Consider the following 26,489-nt stretch of genomic DNA (forward strand, 5'->3'; position numbering starts at 1 on the left):
CTGCTTGCAGTAGGCATTCCATAAATGAATTCCCCAGCTATGTTGTTCATACACAGTAATGCTATCACTGCTTACAATTACGTGGCACAAAAGATAATCCTTTATTTCCTCGGCAATAATCAGGGTGGGGTACAATATGGTACAACAGTGCTCTCAAAATGCCATTTTAAAATAGCCTCTAACTACAGACAACTAGGAACCTCTAGCTGTTCTCTATCCCATTTGTTTTCAGAAGCAGAGACACTACCCCCCACGGCAGGGATGTAGGAAAGACCACTTCCCAGATGTGGAAGACATCTCCCACCGTGCAGAGGTTGCTCCCAGAGAGTGTTTCCGTGCAGTTTTGCACTTTGGTGGACAGTCTGGATGGAGGAGAGACCGATACGAGAACCGAGAGACGGAGATCACCCCACAGGAACCCCACCAAAGGCCAGGAAGTTGATTCCTCCCCCAGAAAGTGGCCGGGTGTCCTGGTGCCAGCTTGGCATGATTATTCCAGGACTGGGGGAAGGAGGTCACCAAACAGCATCTCTCCAAGCCCCTGATGAACTGGGTCCTGGGGGGAAGCGATCTATTCCTCCTCCCCACATCTCCTGTTCCTCTCCCTCTCCATCTTCCCCAGATGCTTCCTCTTCCCCACACGCCAGCACCTCCATCTCTGAGCCTGGACCAACCTGGGTCCGTCAAATATGAAGTGGGAGGGAATTCCAGGTCAGCAGGAGGACGTGGGCGAGGGGTAGGTGGTGAGGTAGACGAAACTGAGGAACAGAGAGTAGGCTGGCATTAGAGGAGCGAAGTGTGTGGGCTGGGCTGTAGTAGAAAATAGGAGAGGAGACGTAGAAGGGGCAAGGCGACTGAGTACTTTAAAGCCGATGGCGAAGAGTTTCTTTAGGCGCGGAGGTGGATGGGCAACCACTCGAGGTTCGTGAGGACAGGAATGAAGTGTGCAGAACAATGTTTTAGAAAAATGATCCAGGCAGCAGAGTGCAGTATGGACTGAAGTGGAGAGAGACTGGAGATAGGGAGGTTAGCGAGGAAGACACACTAAAATCATCCCTCCCTCAGGAAGACTTCCCTGACTAACCCTCTTATTCTCCACCTCCCATTCTCCCTCCCTTCAGCGTCACCTATGACTAGCCTCCTACCACTCCCTCCTGCGTCACCCCTGCAGTTAAGTCGATACCCCCAAGTACTTTAACACTCACCCCACCCCCAGTTCTCGCCACTTACACACCACTTCCCCTACCTGTAATTTCAGCGTCTATCTCCCCACGAGACTGTACCTCCTTGAGGGCAGGAATCGGGTCTACCAACCCTACTACTTTCCAGAGGGCTCAGTATTGTGTTCTGCATTCAGTAAGCGCTCAATAAATGTCATCTATGACTGACGGAGGGGGAACAGAAGTGGAGAGGCATGGTTTCCTCGAGGGAAGGGAATGGCGGGAGACAGGACCTTTCCAGGGCCTGGGGAATCCCCAACCTAAACCGTCAATCCCTCCTGTGTCATCCCAAACCATGGAGAAGGAGGGGCCCGCCTGCCCTAGGAGAAAACCACCACCGAGGTTGAAGTCGTCTCGCTGCCGAGGCGGTTTGTGAAGAGACAAGCGGACGACCGGAGGCCAGGCTCTGTGGAAGACACCACCGACTGCGGGACTCCCGGGAGGCTTGGGGAGGAGGCCATCACAGTGGCTGGGCTACTGGTCACCCGGTGCCCTCCGCCTGCTAACCTGCAAGGGCAGGGGCACGGTAATCTTCTCTGTGTCTCATCTGTAAAATGGGGACTAAGACTGTGAACCTCATGTGGGACAGGGATTGCGCTCAATCCGATTATCTTGTATCCACCTCAGTGCATAGAGCTAGTTCTCTAGGCTGTAAGCTCGTTGTGGGCAGAGAATGTCTGCTTATTATTATATTTTAATCTCTCAAGCGCTCTGCACACAGTAAGTGCTCAATAAATACAATTTAATGAATGAACAGTGCTTAGCATTAATAAACGCTTAACAAGTACCATTATTATTAACGGCAAGACAAGCACACACAGACCACCAAGCCTGCAAAAGGCAGAAGAGGAAGGGCACTGGGCGAACGATCAAATCCAAAGTCGGGACACCCTGGCAGTTTGCGGAAAGCGAGACGGGGCCGCGATGAGAAGGACCAGGATGGGATATCCTGGGGCGGAGCCCCAGTCCCAGGGGCTTCACCTCATTATACGGAAGCTTCTTATAGACAGGGAACATCCTTTATCCTATGTTTTTCCCCAGTGCCTAGAACAGTGTACTGCTCCAGATAGAATAAAATATGAATAAAGATGACAACCACTACTACTATTATTATGCAGGCCGCTGGAAGGCCACAGACTGTTTGTTCCATCTTGCATCTACTCTGGCAAAACACTGCTTCTTCCCCATGATGGTAGGAAGCAGGAGGAGCCTCAGCCGGGGCCAGTAGCCATATTTGCTGGGCATTCCCTGGGTGCGAGGCTCTGTAATGAGAGCTTGGGAAAGTGCGGCAGAAGCACAAGACCTGTTCCCTGCCCACAAGGAACTCCCACTCCAAAGCTGTAACACAAACTGGTCGGTCCTATTCCGGTGCAGAGCTCCAGCCAAGCGATCAAACACAACTGTCTGCTGATTCTGTTGTACTCTACTCACCCAAGCACTTAGTAGAGTGCTCTGCACACCTTAAGAACTCACTAAACACCACTGATAGACTGAAAAACTCTGCATTTCTCCCAAGATTCCCACAGCCCACTACTGCTACAAACCCTGAGGCAGCTGGGAAGAGCAGGGAGGAAATGGGCAAAGCCGGGAAGGCCCCATGAACTCCCTTCTCCCGGATCGCCCTGCTCCCCCTCCTCCCTCCAGTCAATCGTCTTTATTGAGTGCTTACTGTGTGCAGACCACTGGACCAAACGCATGGGAGACCACAATATAACAATAAACAGACACATTCCTTGCCCACAACGAGCTTGTCTGGAGGGGGAGACAGGCATTAATAGAAATCAATAAATGACAGATCTGGACATAAGTGCTGTGGGGCTGGGAGGGGGGATGAATAAAGGGAACAAGCCAGGGCGAAACAGAAGGGAGGTGAAGGCCCCACACACTACCATCACAAAGGTTAGCATCAGACTTGTCATTGCTAACCACATCACTCTGCACCTGCAAACCTCAACTTCCTTCCCAAACCCCAACAAATCGAACTTGAAACCCTAAGCTTCGTTCCCCAAGCCCTGCACCACCCTTCTCCCCTTTCCGATTGCGGGCTGCGGGCCTGCCCCTGGTGCTCGACCTCACTGGTCCCAGTGATGACCTCCCCCTATCCGGGGTTCTCGGTCCCACGGGCTCCCTGGCCAGGAGGCCTCGGAGCCCCAGGCGAGACAATCAATCGGGATTTATTGGGCACTTACTGTGCGCAGAGCACTGTATTAGGCCTTGGAAGAAGAAAATAGAACAGACACAGTCCCTAATAATAATAATAATAATTGTGGCATTTCCTAAGCACTTATTACGTGTCAATCACTGCACTGAGTGCAAGCACTGTACTGAGCGTTGTCTCTTTGCCCACAATGAGACGTTTTGTTCTACGCTGCTCCCATACCGCTGTCAGCTGCCCGGCTTTCACAGGGGCCCCATTGGGATCAAAAGCCGGGAGGCAGCGGGGCCTAGTGGAAAGAGCCGAGGGCTCGGAGTCAAAAGACCTGGATTCTAGGCCTGGATGGCACGCAACAAGTGGTCCCAGAATGAATGACCCTTTAACAAGGAGCACAACATACCCCAGGTTTATTTCTTTATATTAATGTCTGTCTCCCCCTCTATAATAATGGCATTTATTAAGCATTTACTATGTGCAAAGCACTGTTCTAAGCGCTGGAGAGGCTACAAGATTATCAGGTTGTCCCACGGGGGCTCACAGTCTCAATCCCCATTTTACAGATGAGGTAACGGAGGCACAGAGAAGTTAAGTGACTTGCCCAAAGTCACACAGCTGACAATTGGCGGAGCCAGGATTTGAACCCATGACCTCTGACTCCAAAGCCCGGGCTCTTTCCTACTGAGCCATGCTGCTTCTCTGTAAGCTCAGTCTCTAGACTGCAAGCTTGTTGTGGGCAGGGAATATATCTGATATATTATTATACTGTACTCTCCCAAGCGCTTAATACAGTGCTGTGCAATAGTAAGCGCTCAATAAATGCGACTGACTGACAAGCACAGCCCCCACCCTCGGGGGGCTTCCAGTCTAATGAGGCTGACCCAAGCGCAGTCATTCATCCATTCAATCGTATTTACTGAGCACCTACTGTGTGCAGAGCACTGTACTGAGCGATTGGGAGAGTACAATGCAACAATAAACACATTCCCTGACCACAACAAGCTTACAACCTAGAGGGGGAGACAGTCATTAATAGAAATAAATTACGGATATGTACGTAAGTGCTGTGGGACTGGGAGGGGGGAAGAATAACGGGAGCAAGTCAGGGCGATGCAGATGGGAGTGGAAGAAAAGGAGGGCTTAGTCTGGGAAGGCCTCTTGGAGGAGGTGTGCCTTCAATAAGGCTTTGAAGGAGGGGAGAGTCATTGTCTGCCGGATTTGAGGAGGGAGGGTCTTCCAGACCAGAGGAAGAACGGTGGCCAGAGATGGGGGTCCTAGGGATGGCTAATGAAGAGGGCAGAAGCCATGGCTAGTGTGGGTCCCTCTTCTGCAACTGCCTAAGAGGCCAAGATGAAGGTCACAAAGAGCAAACAGTGGCTCGGCCACAATTTGATCCCCGGTGAGTGTTTTGCATCACCCTGGCGAGCTGGCCATCTATCAGTGGGTTGATTGAGCACTCACCCTGCAGTGTGCTACACTCAGAGCTTGGGAGAAGAAAACAGAGTTAGTAGATATGACCCCTGACCTCAAGGAGTTTGTAGTCTAGAGGGGCAGACAGATGCAGAAATAAATTACAAGTAGTGAGAAGCAATAGAGTTTAGAAATGCGGACATAAGTGCAGTTGTGGGGAGGGATGTGGGGAGGAGAGGGGAAGTGGGAAATACCTAAGTGCTTAGGGGGTAAGGATTCGAGGGCACGGGGGTGCAGAACAGGTAATAAGGTGGGAAAGGTGAGAGAGTACTCAGGTAAGGCCTCCTTGAGGAGATGCAGGATTGCCTGAGCATCCATTGTTCTAGAGTAATAATAATAATTGTGGCATTTGTTTAGCTCTTATTAAGCGTCAAGCACTGTTCTAAGCGGTGGGGTAGATACAAGATAGGTTGGACACAGTCCCTGTTCCAGGTAGGGCTAACTGTCTAAGTGGGATGGAGAAAAGCTATTGAATCCCCATTTCACAGATGAGGGAAGAGGCACAGAGAAGCCGTGACTTGCCCAAAGCCACAAAGTAGACAAGTAGGAGAGCTGGTATTAGAACCCAGGTCCTCTGACTCCCAGGCTACAGCGGGTTCTTGAGGAAGAACAGTCACTGCCCATGGAGAGCAGACAGCTTAATGCTGGGAAGCAGCGTGGACTAATGGGTAGAGCCCAGGTTTGGGAGTCAGAAGGACCTGGGTTCTAATCCCGCCTCCACTATTTGTCTGCTGTGTGATCTTGGGCACTTCTCTGGGCCTCAGTTCCCTCACCTGTTCAATGAGGATTAAGACTGTGAGCCCCAGGGGTGACATGGACTGTGTCCAAAGTGATCAGTCTGTATCTGCCCCAGCCCCTTAGTAAGGTGCCCGGCACATAATAAGTACTTAATAAATTACATTAAAAAAACTGCAGAGGAGACAGGACAGTTGGGTGACCCAGGAGCACACAAAGAACACGAGTGTCAGAAACATACAACAGAAGGACACGGACCACAGAGAAACAGTCATCGATCATTTATTGGACATACAAATGCCAGCACCACCCTCACCGTCTGCCAATCGCAAGGCCAAGGAACCGTGGGTGATCCTGATGTAATGAGTCTTATATACTGTGCTTGTAAAACTTTCAGTTGGCCTTATAATTACACACTTGGTGAAAAGCATATTGGTAAGCTTTTCACCCTCCTCCTGCAAACCCCTCCAACGGCAGAGTGAAAACTGCCATCATCTTGGGCTGCCGATGGTCATTCCTTTCCAAAAAATGATTCCAAGAACTAACGATGACTTGGGTTTCTCCTGTCTCCACCGCTATTTAGTTTAGTGCACAAAAGCAGCATGGCCTGGTAGATGGAGCACAGGCCTGGGAGTCGGAAAGACCTGGGTTCTAATCCTGGCTGCACCACTTGTCTGCTGTGTGACCCTGGGCAAGTCACTTCACTGTAACTCAGTTTCTTCACCTGTAAAATGCAGATTAAAATTGTGAACCCCTCGTGGGATAGGGACTGAGTGCAACCCGATTTGCCTGTGACCACCCCAGCGCTTAGTACAGTGCCTGGCCCATAGTGAGCACTTAACAAAAACCACCACTATTATTAAAAAATAAATAAATCCGTTAGTATTCTTGTCCCAGATCTCATAAACGGCCTAGTGGAAAGAGGACGGCTTGGGAATCAGAAGACCTGGGGTTCTAATCCTGTCTCTACCCCTCGCCTGCTGTGTGCCCTTGGGCTACGTCACTTCACCTCTCTGGGATTCAGTTTCCTCACCGGTAAAATAAATACCTGTTCTCCCTTGGACTCTGAGCCCCAGGTCGACCAGGAACTGGGTCTGACCTGATCCTCTTGCACCTAACTCGGTGCCCAGCACAGTGCTTGGACTAAAGGAAGCCCTTAACAAATACCACGCTGATGATCGTTATTATCAGCTTCCTATCCCTGCTTCTCCCGTGGCATTAGAACCCACCAGTGCCCACATGAAGATGGAAAACAGATCAGGGTGTGAGTTACCCGGTACCCTCCCACAGACTGTACGCTCTCTGTGGGAAGGGAATGTGACTGTTATTGTATTGTACCCTCCCAAGCCGTGGTACAGTGCTCTGAACACAGTAAGCGCTCAATAAATACGACTGAATTAGAGGCAGGAAAGTTGCTGTCCCTCACCGAGACGTTACATAGGAGGGATAAAATGTCAAGGTGACCCTAAAAAAACACACAGCCCCCGTGCTCACCCAACAGAGAAGGGAAGACTGGGACCCTGACGTCTAATTAACAGTCCCTGGAGGCTCCACTCAACACTGATTAAATCCTCAAAGGAGTAGGGCTTGGGATTTGATTTGGGGTGGAGGTGACTTCTAACCTTATAATAATAATAATAATAATGACATTTATTTAGCACTTACTATGTGCAAAGCACTGTTCTAAGCGCTGGGGAGTTTACAAGGTGATCAGGTTGTCCCACGGGGGGCTCACAGTCTTAATCCCCATTTTACAGATGAGGGAACTGAGGCCCAGAGAAGTGAAGTGACTTGCCCAAAGTCACACAGCTGACAATTGGCGGAGCCGGGCTTTGAACCCATGAACTCTGACTCCAAAGCCCGGGCTCTTTCCAGTGAGCCACACTGCTTCTCCTTACCGATGTAGTTCGGGAAGTCTGGGAAGAACCCCTGGCAGGGTCTCCTGAACGGAGAGACCCCATCGATGGCTTTCAGCCCAACCAATCTCCAGGAGGGCCCTCAGCGAGCCACCCCCCGCCCCCATCCTCAGAAGCCTGGCTCAGTTTCCAGCCCCCCTGAACTGGCCACATATAAAGCTTGGCTTGGCCAGAGACCTTAGGGAATGTGTCTGTTTACTGCTGTTCCGTGCTCTTCTCAGCGCTTAGTAAGCACCACTGTGGGCAGGGATTGTCTCTGTTGCTGAAATTGTACTTTCCAAGCACTCAGTACAGTGCTCTGCACACAGTAGGCACTCAAATACCACTGAATGAATTGAATAGGACAGTGCTCTGCACATAGTAAGCGCTCAAAAAATATGATTGACTGACTGGAACCAAACTAACTTTTCTGGAGGGACAAAAGAGCAAGCTTGGCCAAACAATGATCTGAAGGCAGCGGCCTAGTTGGAAAAGGTAAGGGCCTAGGAGACTGTAGCCCCCCCGCCCCCCCGGATCTCATCCAGGCTCTGGCCCTGGACCGCTGGGTAACCTTGGGCAAATCACTGAACCTCACTTGGTCCGTTTCCTCCTCCATAAAATTAGGATAAGACAGATTGAGACCTATATTGGCACAGGCTGTGACCACTTGCATAACCTTTTTATCTAGCTCAGTGTTTGGCACAGAGTAAGCACCTAATGAATACTTTTTGTTTTATTATTAATAGTAAAATTAAAATAATGGAAGATGAGGAGGAGGACAGAGAAAAGGAGAAGGAAGAGGAGAAAGAGGAAGAGGAGGAGGAGAAAGGAAGAGAAAGAGGAGCAGAAGTAGGAAGAGAGAGAGGAGGAGGAGGAGAGCAAGAAGGAGGAGAGAGAGGAGGAGGAGAGAGAGGAGAAGGAGGAGGAGAAAAAGGAGGAGGAGGAAAAAGAGGAGGGGAAAAAGGAGGAGGAAGAGGAAGAGGAGAAGGAGAATTACATGACGCCAAAGGAAGGTATCTGTGGCACTTGATATTTAATTACCACATGAAAGTGGTGGGGGCGGGGGTCAACCTTGGGAAGAGGAGGGAACTTATCTGCTCCTCTGAGGTAAAAAGCCCCGAAGGAACTTTAAATGTAAGTCACAGAGACCACGTGTGCCGGGCAGACTTTCTCTAACTGCCACCCCAGCATGCTCAATAATAACTTCTAAGTGGATGCTGCACACTAAGAGAGACACCTATACTGGTGTTAAACAATCTGAGCGGCAGGGGAAGAGAGGGAGAAGTGCCTTCCTTAGGTGACTGTCACCCTCTTATCCAAACACCCCCAAATTTCCATGAAATGAAAATCATAAAGCCCCCTGACCCTCATAGTCATCCAGTCTCCCAAGCGCTTAGTCCAGCGCTCTGCACAGAGTGGACACACAATCAATAGCACTGATGGATGAGAACCAGAACAGCAGAGCACTGGATTTGGAGAGAGAGCACACAACAGAATTAGTACAGGTGATCCTTGCTCTTCCTGAGCTCACAGACAAATGACCTATTCACCACCCCCATCACCTTTTTGATTTAAGGTTGTTTGCCTTTTTTTTTTAATGGGATTTGTTAAGCACTTACTGTGTGCCAGGCACTGTACTAAGCACTGGTGAAAATACAAGCTAATCAGGTTGGACACAGTCCATGTCCCCCACCGGGCTCAGAGTCTCAATCCCCATTTTACAGATGAGGTGACTGAGGCATGGAGAAATTAGGTGATTTGACCAAGACAAGTTCATAAAGTGATCACAAACAATTTAAATGAATCCTCTCTCCCTCTTATCCACTTGAAGTAGAATATCGACCCCAGCGCTCTGCAAAGTTCTTGGCATAGAGTGAGTGTTTAGTAGGTCAAATTCCATTTCTTGTGAAGATTTTTGTGTCTGTGTCTCCCCCCTTAGGGTGTCAGCCACTCGTGGGCTGGGGAATGTGTGGGATCTTCCCAGCGCTTGGCACTTAGTAAACGCTTAACAATCACCATTATTACACTTGGGTCACTTGCTCATCTTGTATTTCCCAGGCACTTGGGGAGGGCACACTGTGATCTGCGGGGGCTCGATCTTCTTCCACTTCTATTGCGGTAACATTCCCAGACAGAGCGACCGACGGGTGGGATATATACATATTCATTCATTCATTCAATCGTATTTATTGAGCGCTTACTGTGTGCAGAGCACTGGACTAAGCGCTTGGGAAGTACAAGCTGGCAACATATAGAGACGGTCCCTACCCAACAGCGGGCTCACAGTCTACAAGGAGGAGACAGACAACAAAACAAAACATATGAACATATACATATGTATATGTACCAACCCAACAGTGGGCTCAAGTGGGGGAGAGAAGGGGGAGAGGAAGGGGGAAGAGAAAGAGGAAAAGGGAGAGAGAAGGGGGGAGAGGAGAGGAGAGGGAAGAGGAAGGGGGAAAGAAAGAGGAAAAGGTAAGGGGGGAGGAGAAGAGGGGGAGAGGAAAGGGGAGAGGAAGGGAGAGAGAAAGAGGGAAAAGGAAAAGAAGAAGGGGAGAGGAAGGGGAGAGAAAGTGGGAGGGATGGAAAGGAGGGCAAGGAAGGGAGAGAAGGCAAGGAAGGGAGAGAATGTAGTATTTTACTGAAGGGGACATGGGCACTGCCAGGAACAGAGAGCAGGGGAATTCAAACCCCAAGCCCACTGGCATAATCCCAAGTCAGGGTGGCCTGGTGGCACAGTAAGTAGGGGCTGAAGAAAGGGCAGAGGGTGCAGAAGAGGCACACGGGTGTCACAAGAAATCTTGGGGTCTGAGGGCATGCCACTGGGTTGGCACAGGTCGGCGGGCTTTCCTCTCCTAAATTGGCCCTGCTCCCTTGCTGCCCCCATCAGTGAGGGCAGGCCTTCAGGAAGCAGGGCAGACCTGGGGGCCCGAAAGCCACTCAGTGGGCCGATGCTGGAAAAAAAAACCCAGCTCTTTGCCAGCCCCAAGAAGCCTCCTACTCGCCCTGCTCCGGCCGAAACGTCCCCCTTCCGAAACGCTGAATCAACACAAGGACGTGTTTGTCCGCCGTGTGGTTTTTCCTCCACTACCGAGCCAAGCTGTCTCCCAGGAGGAGGAAGAAGGGGAGGAAAAGGGGGCAGAGGAAGGGGAGGAGGGGGGCCAAAGAGGGAGGAAAAAGAGAAAATATATATGTATATACATATGTATATATGTTTGTACGTATTTATTACTCTATTTTACTTGTGCGTATTTATTCTGTTTATTTTATTCTGTTAATATGTTTTGTTTTGTTCTGTCTCCCCCTTCTAGACTGTGAGCCCACTGTTGGGTAGGGACCGTCTCTATATGTTGCCAACTTGTACTTCCCAAGCGCTAAGTACAGTGCTCAGCACACAGTAAGCGCTCAATAAATACGATTGAATGAATGAATGAATGAAAAGAGGAGTGGGGGAGAAGGGGGAAGAGGAGAGGGAAGGGAAGGGGGAGAATCAATCAATCAATCGTATTTACTGAGTGCTTACTGTGTGCAGGGCACTGTACTAAGCGCTTGGGAAGTACAAGTTGGCAACATATAGAGACAGTCCCTATCAATCAATCGTATTTATTGAGCACTTACTGTGTGCAGGGCACTGTAGTAAGCGCTTGGGAAGTCCAAGTTGGCAACATATAGAGACAGTCCCTACCCAACAGTGGGCTCACAGTCTAAAAGGGGGGGACAGAGAACAAAACAAAACATATTAACAGAATAAAATAGAATAAATATGTACAAGTAAAATAGAGTAATAAATACGTACAAACATATATACATATTCATTCATTCATTCGTTCATTCAATCGTATTTATTGAGTGCTTACTGTGTGCAGAGCACTGGACTAAGCGCTTGGGAAGTACAAGCTGGCAACATATAGAGACGGCCCCTACGCAACAGTGGGCTCATAGTCTAGAAGGGGGAGACAGACAACAAAACAAAACATATTAACAGAATAAATAGAATAAATATGTACAAGTAAAATAGAGTAATAAATACGTACAAACATATATACATACTCATTCATTCATTCATTCATTCAATCGTATTTATTGAGCGCTTACCGTGTGCAGAGCACTGTACTGAGCGCTTGGGAAGTACAAGCTGGCAACATATACAGACGGTCCCTACCCAACAGCGGGCTCACAGTCTAGAAGGAGGAGACAGACAACAAAACAAAACATATAAACATATACATATGTATATGTGTTAGACTGTGAGCCCACTGTTGGGTAGGGACTGTCTCTATATGTTGCCAACTTGGACTTCCCAAGCGCTTAGTACAGTGCTCTGCACATAGTAAGCGCTCAATAAATACGACTGATGATGATGATGATACGTACCTACCCAACAGTGGGCTCAGGTGGGGGAGAGGAAGGGGAGAGGAAAGGGAAGAGGAATGGGGAAGAGAAAGAGGAAAAGGGAGAGAGAAGGGGGGAGAGAAGAGGGAAGAGGAAGTGGGAAAGAAAGAGGAAAAGAGAGAGAGAAGGGGGAGAGGAGAGGGAAGAGGAAGGGGGAAAGAAAGAGGAAAAGGGAAGGGGGGAGGAGAAGAGGGGGAGAGGAAGGGAGAGAGAAAGAAGGAAAGAAAAAGAAGAAGGGGAGGGGAAGGGGGAGAGAAAGAGGGAAGTGGGGGGTATGGAAAGGAGGGGAAGGAAGGGAGAGAAGGAGTGGGGAAAGGAGGAGAAGCTCGGCCCGGCCCGCGGGGAGAGGAGGAGGAGGAGGAGGAGGAGGAGGAGGGAGGGAGGTAGGGAGGGAGAAATTACAGAAGTGGAAAGACGCCCCGGGCAGGGCGAAAACTCGGCCCAAGTTCCACATCAGCACAGCCCGGAGCTGCGCAGTTGTGGCCGTTTTCTCCCGCGGGTCGGGCCCGGGGGTCGGGCCCACGAGGAGAGCAAGGGGAGGAGAAAAAAAGGGGGAGAGAGACGGGAGTCAATCATCATCGTCAATCGTATTTATTGAGCGCTTACTGTGTGCGGAGCACTGTACTAAGCGCTGGGGAAGTCCAAGTTGGCAACAGAGAGAGACGGTCCCTACCCACCAGTGGGCTCCCAGTCCGGAGCGGGGGACGGAGAGAGGGAGAGGGAGGGGGCACCTGCGGGCGCGCGGGGCTCGACTCACCTCGGCGGTTCATGGGCCGGACCCGCACGGCCACTTTGACTTTGGAGTCGCCCATCGCCGACCGGCGTCCTTGTGTCCCGGCGTCCCGGCGTCCCGGCCCGCTTCCGTCTGCCCGGGGCCGAGGGGGGCGGGCCCTGGGGGTGGGCCCGGGGGGCGGGTCCCGGGGCCTGGCTATGCCCGCGCATGCGAAGCGCTCTCTACGGCTGAAGATACAGCTTTGGGGACAGTACAGTATAGAGAAGCAGTGTGGCTCAGTGGCAAGAGCCCGGGCTTTGGAGTCCGCCCATCCAGCTCTCTTCCTCCCTTCAAGGCCCTACTGAGAGCTCACCTCCTCCAGGAGGCCTTCCCACACTCAGCCCTTTCCTTCCTCTCCCCCTCTCCATCCCCCCTTCTCACCTCCTTCCCTTCCCCACAGCACCTGTATAGATGTATCTATGTTTGTACATATTTATTACTCTATTTTACTTGTACGTATCTATTCTATTTATTTTACTTTGTTGGTATGTTTGGTTTTGTTCTCTGTCTCCCCCTTTTAGACTGTAAGCCTAAACTGTAAACGGGGTAGGGACTGTCTCTATATGTTACCAACTTGGACTTCCCAAGCGCTTAGTACAGTGCTCTGCACACAGTAAGCGCTCAATAAATACGATTGATGATGATGATGATGGCCCTCCCCAAGGCCCGCCCGTGCGCCCGGAGCATGCCGGGACGTGTAGTCAGCCTTGGCCAAACCCACAGGCGGGCGGGTGCGCGTGCGCGGGGGGGCCGCCTTGCATGCTGGGATTCGTAGTTTCGCCCCAAAGAGGGACCTGATCGCTCATGCGCATGCGCGGCCCCAGCCCGTTGTTCCCTCCTTCCCTCCCCTCCCAGGCCGAGGGGGGCCCGGAGGGAACCCATTTTACGTTTGCGAAGACTGGCCCCAGTCCATCATCATCATCATCAATCGTATTTATTGAGCGCTTACTGTGTGCAGAGCACTGTGCTAAGCGCTTGGGAAGTACAAGTTGGCAACGTATAGAGACAGTCCCTACCCAACAGTGGGCTCACAGTCCTGCACAGACCCACCTGAAGGAGCGTCAATCAATCAATCAATCAATCAGTCGTATTTATTGAACAATTACTGCGTGCAGAGCACTGTACTAAGCGCTTGGGAAGTCCAAGCTGGCAACGTATAGAGACAGTCCCTACCCAACAGTGGGCTCACAAGTCTAGAAGGGGGAGACAGAGAACAAAACCAAACATGCTAACAAAATAAAATAAATAGAATAGATATGTACAAGATAAATGAATAGAGTAATAAATATGTATGTCGAACATATCGACATACATATTTATGTAGCGAACTGAGCGTCGAACTGGGGGAGTGGGGGCGGCTCACCCCATGATGATGATGATGATGGCATTTGTTAGGCGCTTACTATGTGCAAGGCACTGCAATACAAGGTGACCAGATTGCCCCACGTGGGGCTCACAGTCGTCACCCCCATTTTCCACATGAGGTAACCGAGGCACAGAGAATAATAATAATGATGATGGCATTGATTAAGCACTTGCTATGTACAAAGCACTGTTCTAAGCGCTGGGGAGGACACAAGGTGACCAGATTGCCCCACGTGGGGCTCACAGTTCATCATCCCCATTTTCCACGTGAGGTAACTGAGGCACAGAGAATAATAATAATAATGATGGCATTTATTAAGCGCTTACTATGTGCAGAGCACTGTTCTAAGCGCTGGGGAGGATACAAGGTGACCAGATTGCCCCACGTGGGGCTCACAGTGGTCATCCCCATTTTCCACATGAGGTAACCGAGGAACAGAGAATAATAATAATAATAATAATGGCATCTATTAAGCACTTACTATGTGCAAAGCACTGTTCTAAGCGCTGGGGAGGATACAAGGTGACCAGATTGCCCCACGTGGGGCTTGCAGTCGTCATCCCCATTTTCCACATGAGGTAACCGAGGCACAGAGAATAATAATAATGATAATGGCATTTATTAAGTGCTTACTATGTGCAAAGCACTGTTCTATGCGCTGGGGAGGATACAAGGTGACCAGATTGCCCCACGTGGGACTCACAATCAATCAATCAATTTTATTTATTGAGCACTTACTGTGTGCAGAGCACTGTACTAAGCACTTGGGACGTACAAATTGGCAACATACAGAGACGGTCCCTACCCAACAGTGGGCTCACAGTCTAGAAGGGGGAGAAAGAGAAGAAAACAAAACATATTAACACAGTCGTCATCCCCATTTTCCAGATGAGGTAACCGAGGCACAGAGAATAATAATAATAATAATAATGGCATTTATTAAGCGCTTACTATGTGCAAAGCACTGTTCTAAGCACTGGGGAGGATACATGGTGATCAGGTTGTTCCACAGGGGGCTCACAGTCTTAATCCACATTTTACAGATGAGGTAACTGAGGCACAGAGAAGTTAAGTGACTTGCCCAAAGTCACACGGCTGACAACTGGCAGAGCAGGGATTTGAACCCGTGACCTCTAACTCCAAAGCCTTGCCCAAAGTCACACAGCTGACAAGTGGCAGAGCCGGGATTAGAACCCATGACCTCTGACTCCCAAGCCCGGGCTCTTTCCACTGAGCCACGCTGCTTCTCTGATGATAATAGTATTGATAGCATTTGTTTAACACTTATTATCTGTCAAATAAAATTCTGTGCACTGGGGTAGGCACAAATTAGTCAGATTGGACAGCCTCTGGCCCATTTGGAGCTCACAGTCTAAGCAGGAAGGGGGAACGTGTATTGAATCCCCACTTTACAGATGAGGAAACTGAGGCACAGAGAAGTGAAGTGACTTGCCAAGGTCACCCAGCAGGCATGTAATAATAATAATAATTATGGTATTTGTTAAGCACTTATTATGTGCCAGGCACTATACTAAGCACTGGGGTGGATACAAGCAAATCTAGTTGGACACAGTCCCTGTCCCATGTGAGGCTCACAGTCTCAATCCCCATTTTACAGATGAGGTAACTGAGGCCCAGAGAAGTGAAGTGACTTACCCAAGGTCACACAGCAGACAAGTGGCGGAGAAGGGATTAGAACCCATGGCCTTTCTCAGGCCCGGGCTCCTTGCCCCAGAGAGGGGAGCCCCAGGAGGGTCCCCCCCAACCCCACCTCACCTCACCCCACTCCCACAGGTGAACTGGGGAGCCAAGGCTTCCTGAGGCGGGGCAGCAGTGCACCCTGGTGTGCCCCCGCGCAGGCCAAGGTGGGCTGAGGTGATGCCAGGTTGAAATAATAATAATAATTACGGTATTTGTTAAGCACTTACTATCTACCAAGCACTGTTCTAAGAACTGGAGGAGATACAAGTTATTCAGGTGGCCCCAAGTGGGGCTCACAGTCTTAATCCCCATTTTACAGATGAGGTAACTGAGGCACAGAGACTTGCCCACGGTCACACAACAGATAAGTGGTGGGACAGCAGACATAAATGCTGCGGAGCTGAGGGAGGGGTGAATAAAAAGGGGAAAATCCTAGAGCAAGAGAGACACAGAAGGGAGTGGGGGAAGTGGGAATGAGGGCTTAGTTGGGGAACCCCCTACGGTTCCAGCAAGGGCAGAAGCTGGCCTGGTGGAGCAGGCCTTGCCTGTGGTGAGATGGGCGAGGCAGTGTAGCCATTTCCACTGCCCCGAGGAGACAGTGAGGGGACAATCCATCGATCAAGCAGTGGCATTTATTGAGCGCTTAGGAGAGTGCAGTACAACAAGGTTGGTAGGCACGATACCTGCCCACCAGGAACTTACAGTCCACAAGGACAGTCTGAGATTGCCATCCAGAGCTTCATGAGGACATGGATTTCGGTGCTGGGATCGGATGTGAGGCCGGAATCCTGGAATGGGTCCGCTGGCCAGGTTCCAAACTGGAGCAAGCTGCAGGGGAGGCATTTCCTGGGCGATGAGTGGGGGACAAGCTCCTCCTCTCCCCGGCTTCTTGGTGCATCCAGAAGGGCAGACAGCAACGACAGGAGGGCAGGTGCCTATGTTAGGAGAAGCCGTCCGCTGTACGAGGACCCCCACCTAGGTTGGGAGAAGAGTCGAGGAAGGAAAAGGCTGTTAAAGAGCTCAACACCTTGCCACAGGAGTGTTCAGAGCCCCCCTTATCTCCAGCTCCAGCGATGCCCCCATCTGACCAGCCAAACACGCTTATACACACACAAACCCCCACCATCCCCTACCCCGACTCGGGAGATTGCCTATCTCCATTTCAGTCCTTATTTCACTCTGCTACCCAGATCATTTTTCAACAAAACTTTCAGTCTATATTTCCCCACTCCTCAAGTACCTCCAGTAGTTGCCCAAATAGGAACTCCTTACCGTCAACTTTAAAACGCTCAATCACCTTGCCCTCTCTTACCTTACCTCCCTGACACACTTCACTCTAACATCAGTCTACTCACTATACCTCCATCCCACCTATCTCACAGCCAAACCCCTGCCCACGTCCTGCCTCTTCATATCCTATAGACAATCACTTCCCCACTTTCAAAACCTTATTCAAAGCATATCTTCCCTAAGAGGTCTTCCACTACTAGGCCCTCATTTCCTGTTCTCCCACTTCTTTCTGCATTTGCCCTTGCAGTTGGATTTGCTCCCTTTATTCACCCCTCCCACAGCAGCACAGAACTTATGTAACTAGCCGTAATTTATTTATATGACTGTCGGTCTCCCCCTCTAGACTCCAGTTTTGTTGTGGGCAGGGGATGTGTCTACCAACTCCATTATATTGGTCTTTCCCAAGCGCTTAATACAGTACTCTGTGCTCAATAAATATGATTCACTGGTTGCTCTAACATGACAATATGGCTATAAATTGTCAGTTTTGGGCTCTATCTGGGAACAGAGCAGACCAGGAGGGTAAAGTGTTGGGAAGATGGAGGAAAGTGAAATGTGATCTCCCTTCTACTTGAACTGCGAGCTCCATGTCGGGCAGGGACTGAGTCTGACCTAATTAATTTGTTCCCACATCAGCAATTAGAACAACATTAGACACACAGTAAGCGCTTAACAAATTCCATAAAAAACAGGTGTTTATTAAGCGCTTACTACATGCAGAGCACTGTATTAAGTACTCTACATGGATCCGAGCCCTCAAGGGGCTCTCGACCTAGGAAAAATGGAGCGGAGAGGGGACGGGTGACAGACAGACAGGGAAAGGGGAAACAAAAAAAACTCTACAACAATATAAAAGATAAGAGTGGCAATAAATAGAATGGAGAAAGCAGGGTAGAGCAGCACTGAATGATCACCCTCTGTCACAGTCATAGGAGAAGTCACAGCCTTCCAATGTTTTGGGAGGTCATTCATTCTTTCATTCATTCTTTCAATTGCGTTTATTGAGCACTTATTATGTGCAGAGTACTGTACCAAATACTTGGGAGCGTACAACATGACAATAAACAGGCACGTTCCCTCCCCTAAATGATCTGACAATCTAGAGCGCTAGACATTAATATAAATAAGTAAATTACAGCTTTGCACTTAAGTGCCGCGGGGCTGGGATGGGGGGAATAAAGGGGGGAAGTCAGGGTGATGCAGAAGGGAATGGAAGAAGGGAAAAGATGGGCTGAGTCAGGGAAGGTCTTTTGGAGGAGATAAGGCTTTGAACCTAGGGGAGAGTCATTGTCTGTCACCCAGGGAAAGGATGACATGGCTTTGATGCTTGCTCCCACATGGCATTTGTGCCTTTATTGGGTGGGACATCCCCCCCTGAAGTGCCCCCCACCCCCCCAAAGTCCCCCCACCCCTCCCAATGCCCCTACCCCCGGATGCAGGCAGCAGAAAACATTCTCCAAGGAGGCTCTGGGCCTGGAAGAGGAAGCAGCACGGCCCAGGAGAAAGGGCCTCCCCGGTCAGAGGACCTGGGTTTCTAATCCCAGCTCTGCCATTTGCCTGCTGGGTGATCCTTGGTGAGTCACTTCACTTCTATGTGCCTCAGTTACCCCATCTATGAAATGGGGATTAAATCCTCCTCCTTCCAATTTAGACGGTGACCCCCATGAGGGACGGGGTCATTGTCCAACCTGATTGTCTTGAGTCTACCCCGGTGCTTAGTACTTAGGAGGGTTACAGTACACGTAATAACTGCTTTATGGGTAGCAATGTTAGTAAATAAATAAAATAAATATTATTAAATAAATAATATTAATAAATAAATAAAAATAAAAAACCAACAAAAAACTCCCGATGCTCCGCAACGCCCTCTGGTGGCTCTAGGTCAGATGGCAGCCCAGTCAATCAATCGTATTTATTGAGCGCTTACTGTGTGCAGAGCACTGTACTAAGCGCTTGGGAAGTACAAGTTGGCAACATATAGAGACAGTCCCTACCCAACAGTGGGCTCACAATCTAGAAGGGGGGGACAGAGAACAAAACCAAACATATTAACAAAATGAAATAAATAGAATAGATATCATCAATCGTATTTACTGAGCGCTTACTGTGTGCAGAGCACTGTACTAAGCGCTTGGGAAGTACAATTTGGCAACATATAGAGACAGTCCCTACCCAACAGTGGGCTCACAGTATAAAAGGGGGAGACAGTGAAAAAAACCAAACATACTAACAAAATAAAATAAAATAAATAGAATAGATATGTACAAGTAAAATAAATAGATAGAGTAATAGATATGTACAAACATATATACATATATACAGATGCTGTGGGGAAGGGAAGGGACCTCTGACTCCAAAGCCCGGGCTCTTTCCACTGAACGACGCTGCTTCTCTAGTGCAAGGGTGATGCAGAAGGGCGTAGGAGAAGAAGAAATGAGGGTTTAGTGGGGGAAGGCATCACAATCTTAGATTGTAGGTTCCCCAGGGCAGGGCCATGCCTTTTATAATAGTATTAATAATAGAATTTATTAAGGGATCACTAAATACCATTCATACCATTCACTGATTGATTATACGCTAAGTTCTGGGATACAAATAAAGATATAACATTGGACATGGTCCCTGCCCCATAAGGGCCTTTTGATTTCTCTCATCCCCAGAGTCCTACTTGGGCTGTGAGACCCACGTGAGACCTGATTATCTTTTATCTACCCTGGTGCTTAATACAGTGTTTGGCACACAGTAAGTAGTTAACAAACACCACAGTTATTTTTATTAGGCCAGGAGTGGGTTATTTACTGAGAACCTGCAGTGTGCTGAATGCAGTACTTGATGCCTGAGGGGGTACAATGGAATAAGCAGGGAAGCAGCGTGGCTCAGTGGAAAGAGCAAGGGCTTTGGAGTCAGAGGTCACGGGTTCAAATACCAGCTCCGCCAATTGTCAGCTGTGTGACTTTAGGCAAGTCACTTCACTTCTCTGTGCCTCAGTTACCTCATCTGCAAAATGGGGATTAAGACTGGGAGCCCCCCGTGGGACAACCTGATCACCTTGTAACCTCCCCAGACCTTAGAACAGTGCTTTGCACATAGTAAGCGCTTAATAAATGCCATTATTATTATTATTATTATTATGTCACCCTGACTTGCTCCCTTTATTTATCCTCCCTCATGGCCCCACAGTGCTTATGTACCTATCCGTAATTTATTGATTTATATTAACATCTATCTTCTCCTCTAGACTGTAAACTCGTTGTGGGCAGGGAATATGTCTGTTATATTGTACTCTCCCAAGTGCTTAGTACATTGTTCTGCACACAGTAAGTGCTCAATAAGTAGGACTAATTAGTAAACATAATCTCTGCTCTCAAGGAACAATAATAACAACAACTGTGGTATTTGTTCAGCACTTACTATATGCTAAACTGTAGGAGATAACAAGACAATCAAGTCTGGACACAGTCCGTGGCCCACATGAGGCTCTCAGTCTAAGGAGGGACTATAGACCCTGAATCCCCATTTTGCAGATGAGGAAACTGAGACCCAGAAAAGTTAACTGACTTGCCCAAAGTCAAAACAGCAGTCAAGTGACAGTGCTGGGATTAGAGCCCAGGGAAGCAGTGTGGCCTAGAGGATAAAGCAGGGGCCTGAGAGTCAAAGGACCTGGGTTCTAATCTCACTTTATCACTTGCCCACTGTGTCATCTTGGGTAAGTCATTTCTCAGTTCCTCAACTGTAAATGGGGATTTTAGACTGTGAGCCCACTGTTGGGTAGGGACTGTCTCTATATGTTGCCAACTTGTACTTCCCAAGCACTTAGTACAGTGCTCTGCACACAGTAAGCGCTCAATAAATACGATTGATTGATTGATTGATTGATTCCCCCTCCTCAAACTTGATTGTGAGCCCCATGTGGGACAGGGACTGTGTCCCTCCTGACCAACTTGTATCTACCCCAGCACTTGGAACAGCGCTCAACACATAATAAGCACTTAATACCATAAAAAAATAATAATTAAAGGTCCTCAGACTCCCAGGCCTGTGGTTTTTTTTTTTTTCCACTAGGCCATCCTGCTTCTCAGAGTCTTGCTGTGTGACTTACAACAAGTTACTCACAGTTTCTGGGCTCATATTGCTCTCCCTGCATTAAAGGTCACCACGGTAGCTGCTGTCCCCTTCCCTGCCCGGGAAACGTGGTGGCATTCGGGCAGATGGCCTCGGCGGCGTGAGGTTGGAAGGTTCAAGGCGCTGCCTTCAGAGTTGGGTCGCCCGAGGCCGAGTGCTATTCGCCGGAAATCCAAACCTGTGGGAACAGCCCCAATCAATCAGATGTTCGTCTACCCCATTTTACTACCCGTTCATTGCGCTGTCTGGTTCCGGGCAAAGCCAATATCCATATCACATCTATATTCTGTTTCAGACATCTTCATGAGACATATCTATAGCAGAGAAGCAGCATGGAGTAGTGGATAGAGCACAGGTCTGGGAATCGGAGGACCATTCTAATCCCTGCTCCCCAACTTGCCTGCTGTGTCTGCCCTTGGACAAGTCACTTCACTTCTCTGCACCTGTTACCTCATCTGTAAAATGGGGATTAAGACTGTGAGCCCCATGTGGGACAGGGACTGCATCCAACCTGATTAGCTTGTATCTATCCCAGCGCTTGGCACAATGCCTGGCACATAGTAAGCGCTCATACCAAAATTATTATTACTTAGACTTGACAACCTTCTATCTACCCCAGTGCTTAGTACACAGTGTTTAGCATATATTAAGTGCTTAACAAATACCACTATTATTATTATTACTATTATTATTGGAAAGAGCACGGGCTTTGGAGTCAGAGGTCATGGGTTCGAATCCCGACTCCGCCACATGTCTGCTGTGTGACCTTGGGCAAGTCACTTCACTTCTCTGAGCCTCAGTTACCTCATCTGTAAAATGGGGATTAAGACTGTGAACCCCACATGGGACAACCTGATCACTTTGTATCCCCCACAGCGCTTAGAACAGTGCTTTGCACATAGTAAGCGCTTCACAAATGCCGACATTATTATTATTATTACTATTATTATTATTAGGGACCTAGTGACTGTTCTTTAATTCCCCTCAGCACCCTGGACAGGGCCCACACAGCCCTGGAGTTGGATTTAGTCTTTCAAGGCTCCGTCACTTGTCAGCTGTGTGACTTGGGGCAAGTCACTTAACTTCTCTGTGCCTCAGTTACCTTATCTCTAAAATGGGGATTAAGACCATGATCCCCATATGGGACAGGAACTGGGTCCAACCTGATTAACTTGTATCCACCCCAGCACTTAGTAAAGTGCCTGGCACAAAATAAGCCCTTAAAAAGGTACCACAATTTTTTTTAAAAGGGGAACAGGTATTGAATCCCATATTTTACAACTGAGGAAACTAAGACACGCTTGAGGAAACAAGTTTAGAGACTTGCCCAAGCTTACACAGCAGGCAAGTGGCGGGACCACGGCTAGAAGCCAGTTCCTCTGGCTCCCAGGGCCGTGCCCTTTCCATTAGGCCATGTTGCTTCAGAGAGTCAGTCAGTGGTATTTACTGAGTGCTTACTGTAAGCAGAGCACTGTACTAAGTGCTTGGGAGAGTACAATGCAACAATAAACAGACGATGAAATGGCGATGAAATTCCCCCCAGTCTAGCTCAAGGCTGCCACAGCCCCAGGGAGGAAGGAAGGGAGGGAGGGAGGGAAGGAGGGAAAAGGGAAGGAAGAAAGGGAGGGAGAGAAGGAGGGAAAAAGGAAGGAAGAAAGGGAGGGAGAGAAGGAGGGAAAAGGGAAGGAAAGTAGAGAGAGAGGGAAAGAGGTCCCAGAGCCCACGGTTGGCCCTAGCCTGCTTCTCATTCCTTGCTCCAGCTCGGCTCTGAAATGCAACTTGAAATCATTTTCAACGGGTCGAAGTACCACTCAGCGGAAGCCTGCCGAAAATTGGAATGCAATGGAAAAGACTTATCAAGAGGCCTTCCCAGACTAAGCCCCACTTTTCCTCATCTCCCACTCCCTTCTGCGTCACCCTGACTTCAATCAATCAATCAATCGTATTTATTGACTTGTTCCCTTTGCTCTCCCCCGCCCCCAGCCATACGGCACTTGTGTTTATCTGTAATTTTATTTATTTGTATTGATGTATGTCTCCCCCCACTGTAGACTGTGAGCTCACTGTGGGCAGGGACTGTCACTGTTTATTATTGTAGTGTACTTTCCCAAGCTCTTAGTACAGTGCTCTGCACACAGTAAGAGCTTAATAAATACGACTGAATGAATATCACCCCCTTTATGACCTTCAAAAGCATCTTCATGACCTTCATCGTCAACACCACCTTCGTGACCTTCATCATCATCACCATCATTATAGCTCTCCTCCCAGCCACCATCAGCAGATGTTCTTCTCACCACCACCTCCGTCATCACCATCGCTAACTTCCTTTCATTCATTCATCTATTCAATCGTATTTATTGAGCGCTTACTGTGTGCAGAGCACCGTACTAAGCGCTTGGGAAGTACAAGTCGGCAACATAACCACCATCAGCAGCTCCATCACTACCATCCTGTGGGAACTCAGCTTTAGTTTGGCTTTCCCTAACTCCAACCCACAGCTCTCCCACAGCACTTCCAACCCCGCCCCCGAGGCCCTCCTACCCATCTCCAGATAAGGACCAACACACACACATATGCACAAGTCATACAGACATGTCCACACACACAAACACATTCCCCCACATACATGCACCCAAATTCACCCAGACTTTCATAGGCACGCAGTCACACATGGACACTTCCGACTTGTGGTTTGAGTGAGTGAATGTGGGTGCAAAATCTAGGTGTTTCAGATTGGGGTGTGGAGTGTGTGCCCAAATGGAGCGTCTGTGTGCAGCAATCAACCGTACTCACTGAAAGCTGCAGTATGCGGTGTGTGCGAGCAACTCAGTGGCCAGCCAGGTTCCCCCTGCCAACACAAAGGACACACAGTGCTGCCGCCCTTCCCCAGCACACCCTTACAAACCCCATACACCCTTCCTCCCCTTCCTTCTCTGTTTCTCTCCTGCTTGGATGAGGTAAGGGTAGACAGGGCAGGCAGGCGGAAAAAGAGGAGCCCCCAGGGGTCCTGCAGCCCCTCTCCACCACCACCACAACTACAGTCTTCCCTCCCCCCTCCTCCTTACCTGGGGATTGGGAAAGACGTGGGTTCAGGTGGGAGTGTGGAGGACAGTGGCTCTGCTGGCAAGCCATCTCCCTCAGCCCCCACTGCCCCAGGCCTGTGGCTCTCTCTGTTCAGGTTTAATATTCCTCCCAGGCTCCCATCCCTCCCCATCAGCCCCCACCTCCCCCAGCCCCCATCCTCCCCCTCCAGGAGGGGGATCCGGGCAGATTCATGGACAAGTGGAAGGCCTTCCCCCACCACCACCCGCCCCCAACACAGGTCTTCAAACCTGGCGGCATACCCTCTCTCCTACACACACCTACACAGACATGCACACACGCATCAAAACATTCATTCATATTTATGGAGCGCTTACTGTGTGCAGAGCACTGTACTAAGCGCAGATGGTCCCTACCCAACAACGGGCTCACAGTCTAGAAGGGGGAGACAGACAACGAAATAAAACATGTGGACAGGTGTCATCAGGATAAACAGAAATAAAGCTGGATGCACAGCATTAACAAAATGGAATAGTAAATATGTACAAGTAAAATAGAGTAATAAATCATATCCGCATAACACCAACACCTAACAAGCCTGTGCACATACACCCTTCCAAGCGCTACCACACCAACACACACATACAATTATGCTGATATCAACACACACACACGCACACTGATACCCCTCAAAACACAGATCCAGTCCCATCCTCAAACCCTGCGCTTGGTCCCGACCTGCCCAGGCTTCTCCCGCTCCTCTAAAGGACCACCTGACTTTGCACATCCAGCCTTGCACACGCCGCTCTGCACACCTGATTCCGTGGCCAGGGGCTGCTGGCACTGCCGTCATTTGGCTGGGCTCTTGGCATTCACCGCGTGCCTTAATTGTGTACAAATTTAAATCAAGGTCCGCTGTGAACACGGAGAGACAGGCCTAGGGTGGGTGGGGTGGGGGAGGAGGCTAGAGGAGAGATGGGGTGGGGGCATATGTCTGGATAGTGGACGTGTGTTTGTGTCAATGTGTGTCGGTGTGAGTGCAACAGTGTCATCGTGTGTGTGTTGGGGACAGTATGTGTCTGTCGTGTGTCACATCAGTGTGGGTGTCGGTATCAGTTTGTGTGTGTGTCAGTGGCTGTGTATGAGTATAATTGTCAGTCTATGTGTCCGTGTCTCTGTATGCCCGATTGCTGCGGGGCGATGGGAGTGAGGGCAGGGGCACGGGCCAGGGCACGGCCTCCTCCAGGCTCCTCCCAGCCCCGGCGGCAATGAGCAGGGGGTCCGAGGCTCCCGGCCAGGCTCCAGCCTCCTCTTTGTTCTCCCGTTACCCGTGGCCGCCGCCGCCGCCGCCGGTCCCGGCCCCACCCGGGACCACCCCCAGCCCTGCCGAGAGAAGTGGGGGCGGGGGGGGGGGAGGACGGGGCCGCGACCCCCGCCTACCTTGGAGCATCCTCCCGGCCCGGGGTCCCATCCCAGGCCTGGGCAGGTGGGGGGTCGGCTGTCAGAGCGAGGCCCATCTGGCTCCTCCCTTTGTCCGGAGCTCATGGAAAATGCAGCAGAGATTGGGGAGGGGGAGATGGAGGGAGATGGGGGGGCCGGGGGGCGCGATAGCAGTCCCCTCCCCCTGCCCAGCCAATGCACCTTACCAGGCCCAGGGGGGGCTCGGCCGGGAGAGGTCACCGGGGGTGACGGGGTGGGGCAGCGGAGATGCGGACATGAGGCAGACTCCGAGACGGCGAGACCTCCGAGGCGGGGGGGCAGGAACCCAGGCTCCCTGGGTTTTGAACTCGCCCCCCGCCCCCCGGGGAGGGTCGCCACTTCCGGCCCCGTCGCTCCGAGGACCAGCCCCCCGCCCCCAGCATCCCTCCTTCGTCCTAGAAAAAGAGCGACGAATCCCCCCCCCGCCACCAAGCCCCGAGTGGGGGAGGGTCGTCCGCAGACCCCCAGCCTACCGAGAGCCGGCGCCTGTAGGCAAGGAAAACCCATCACCACCGTGGCATCACAACCCCCACCCTAAGGCAGCCATCGCATCACAACTCCCTCCCCATCCCGGCCCGTGGGACCGCCGTCGCCTCGGAGTCCCGGGGAAGATGGGCAGCCGGCATCTCCGGAGAAGAGGGATGGGATGGGATGGGATGGGATGAGATGGGAAGGGGATGGGGCGGAGACAGAACAGGATGGGGAGGGGGCGGAGAGCCTCCGGCCGCTGAATCATGCCCACACCCGCTGTTGGCCCAAAGGTCCAGGCGGGGCCTTCGTTGGGGGCCGGACCAAGGGTCCGCGAGGGGAGAAGAGGACCTGCAACCCAGGCCAGCCCAGTCCCACCCCT

At 50.3% G+C, this 26,489-nt stretch overlaps 1 protein-coding gene across 1 annotated transcript in view; it reads right to left on the minus strand.

The window, feature by feature from the left end:
- KIF13B (kinesin family member 13B) overlaps nt 1–12,683 on the minus strand; it is an 82,034-nt gene extending 69,351 nt beyond the window's left edge. Inside the window, exon 1 of the mRNA XM_038770650.1 lies at nt 12,622–12,683. Within this exon, the coding sequence (XP_038626578.1) occupies nt 12,622–12,676 (55 nt within the window). The 5' untranslated portion in view covers nt 12,677–12,683. The remainder of the gene's footprint in view (nt 1–12,621) is intronic.
- Between the last annotated feature and the right edge of the window lie 13,806 nt (nt 12,684–26,489).

The sequence above is a fragment of the Tachyglossus aculeatus genome, chromosome X2 (assembly GCF_015852505.1).
Source record: "Tachyglossus aculeatus isolate mTacAcu1 chromosome X2, mTacAcu1.pri, whole genome shotgun sequence".
Taxonomy (NCBI): domain Eukaryota; kingdom Metazoa; phylum Chordata; class Mammalia; order Monotremata; family Tachyglossidae; genus Tachyglossus; species Tachyglossus aculeatus.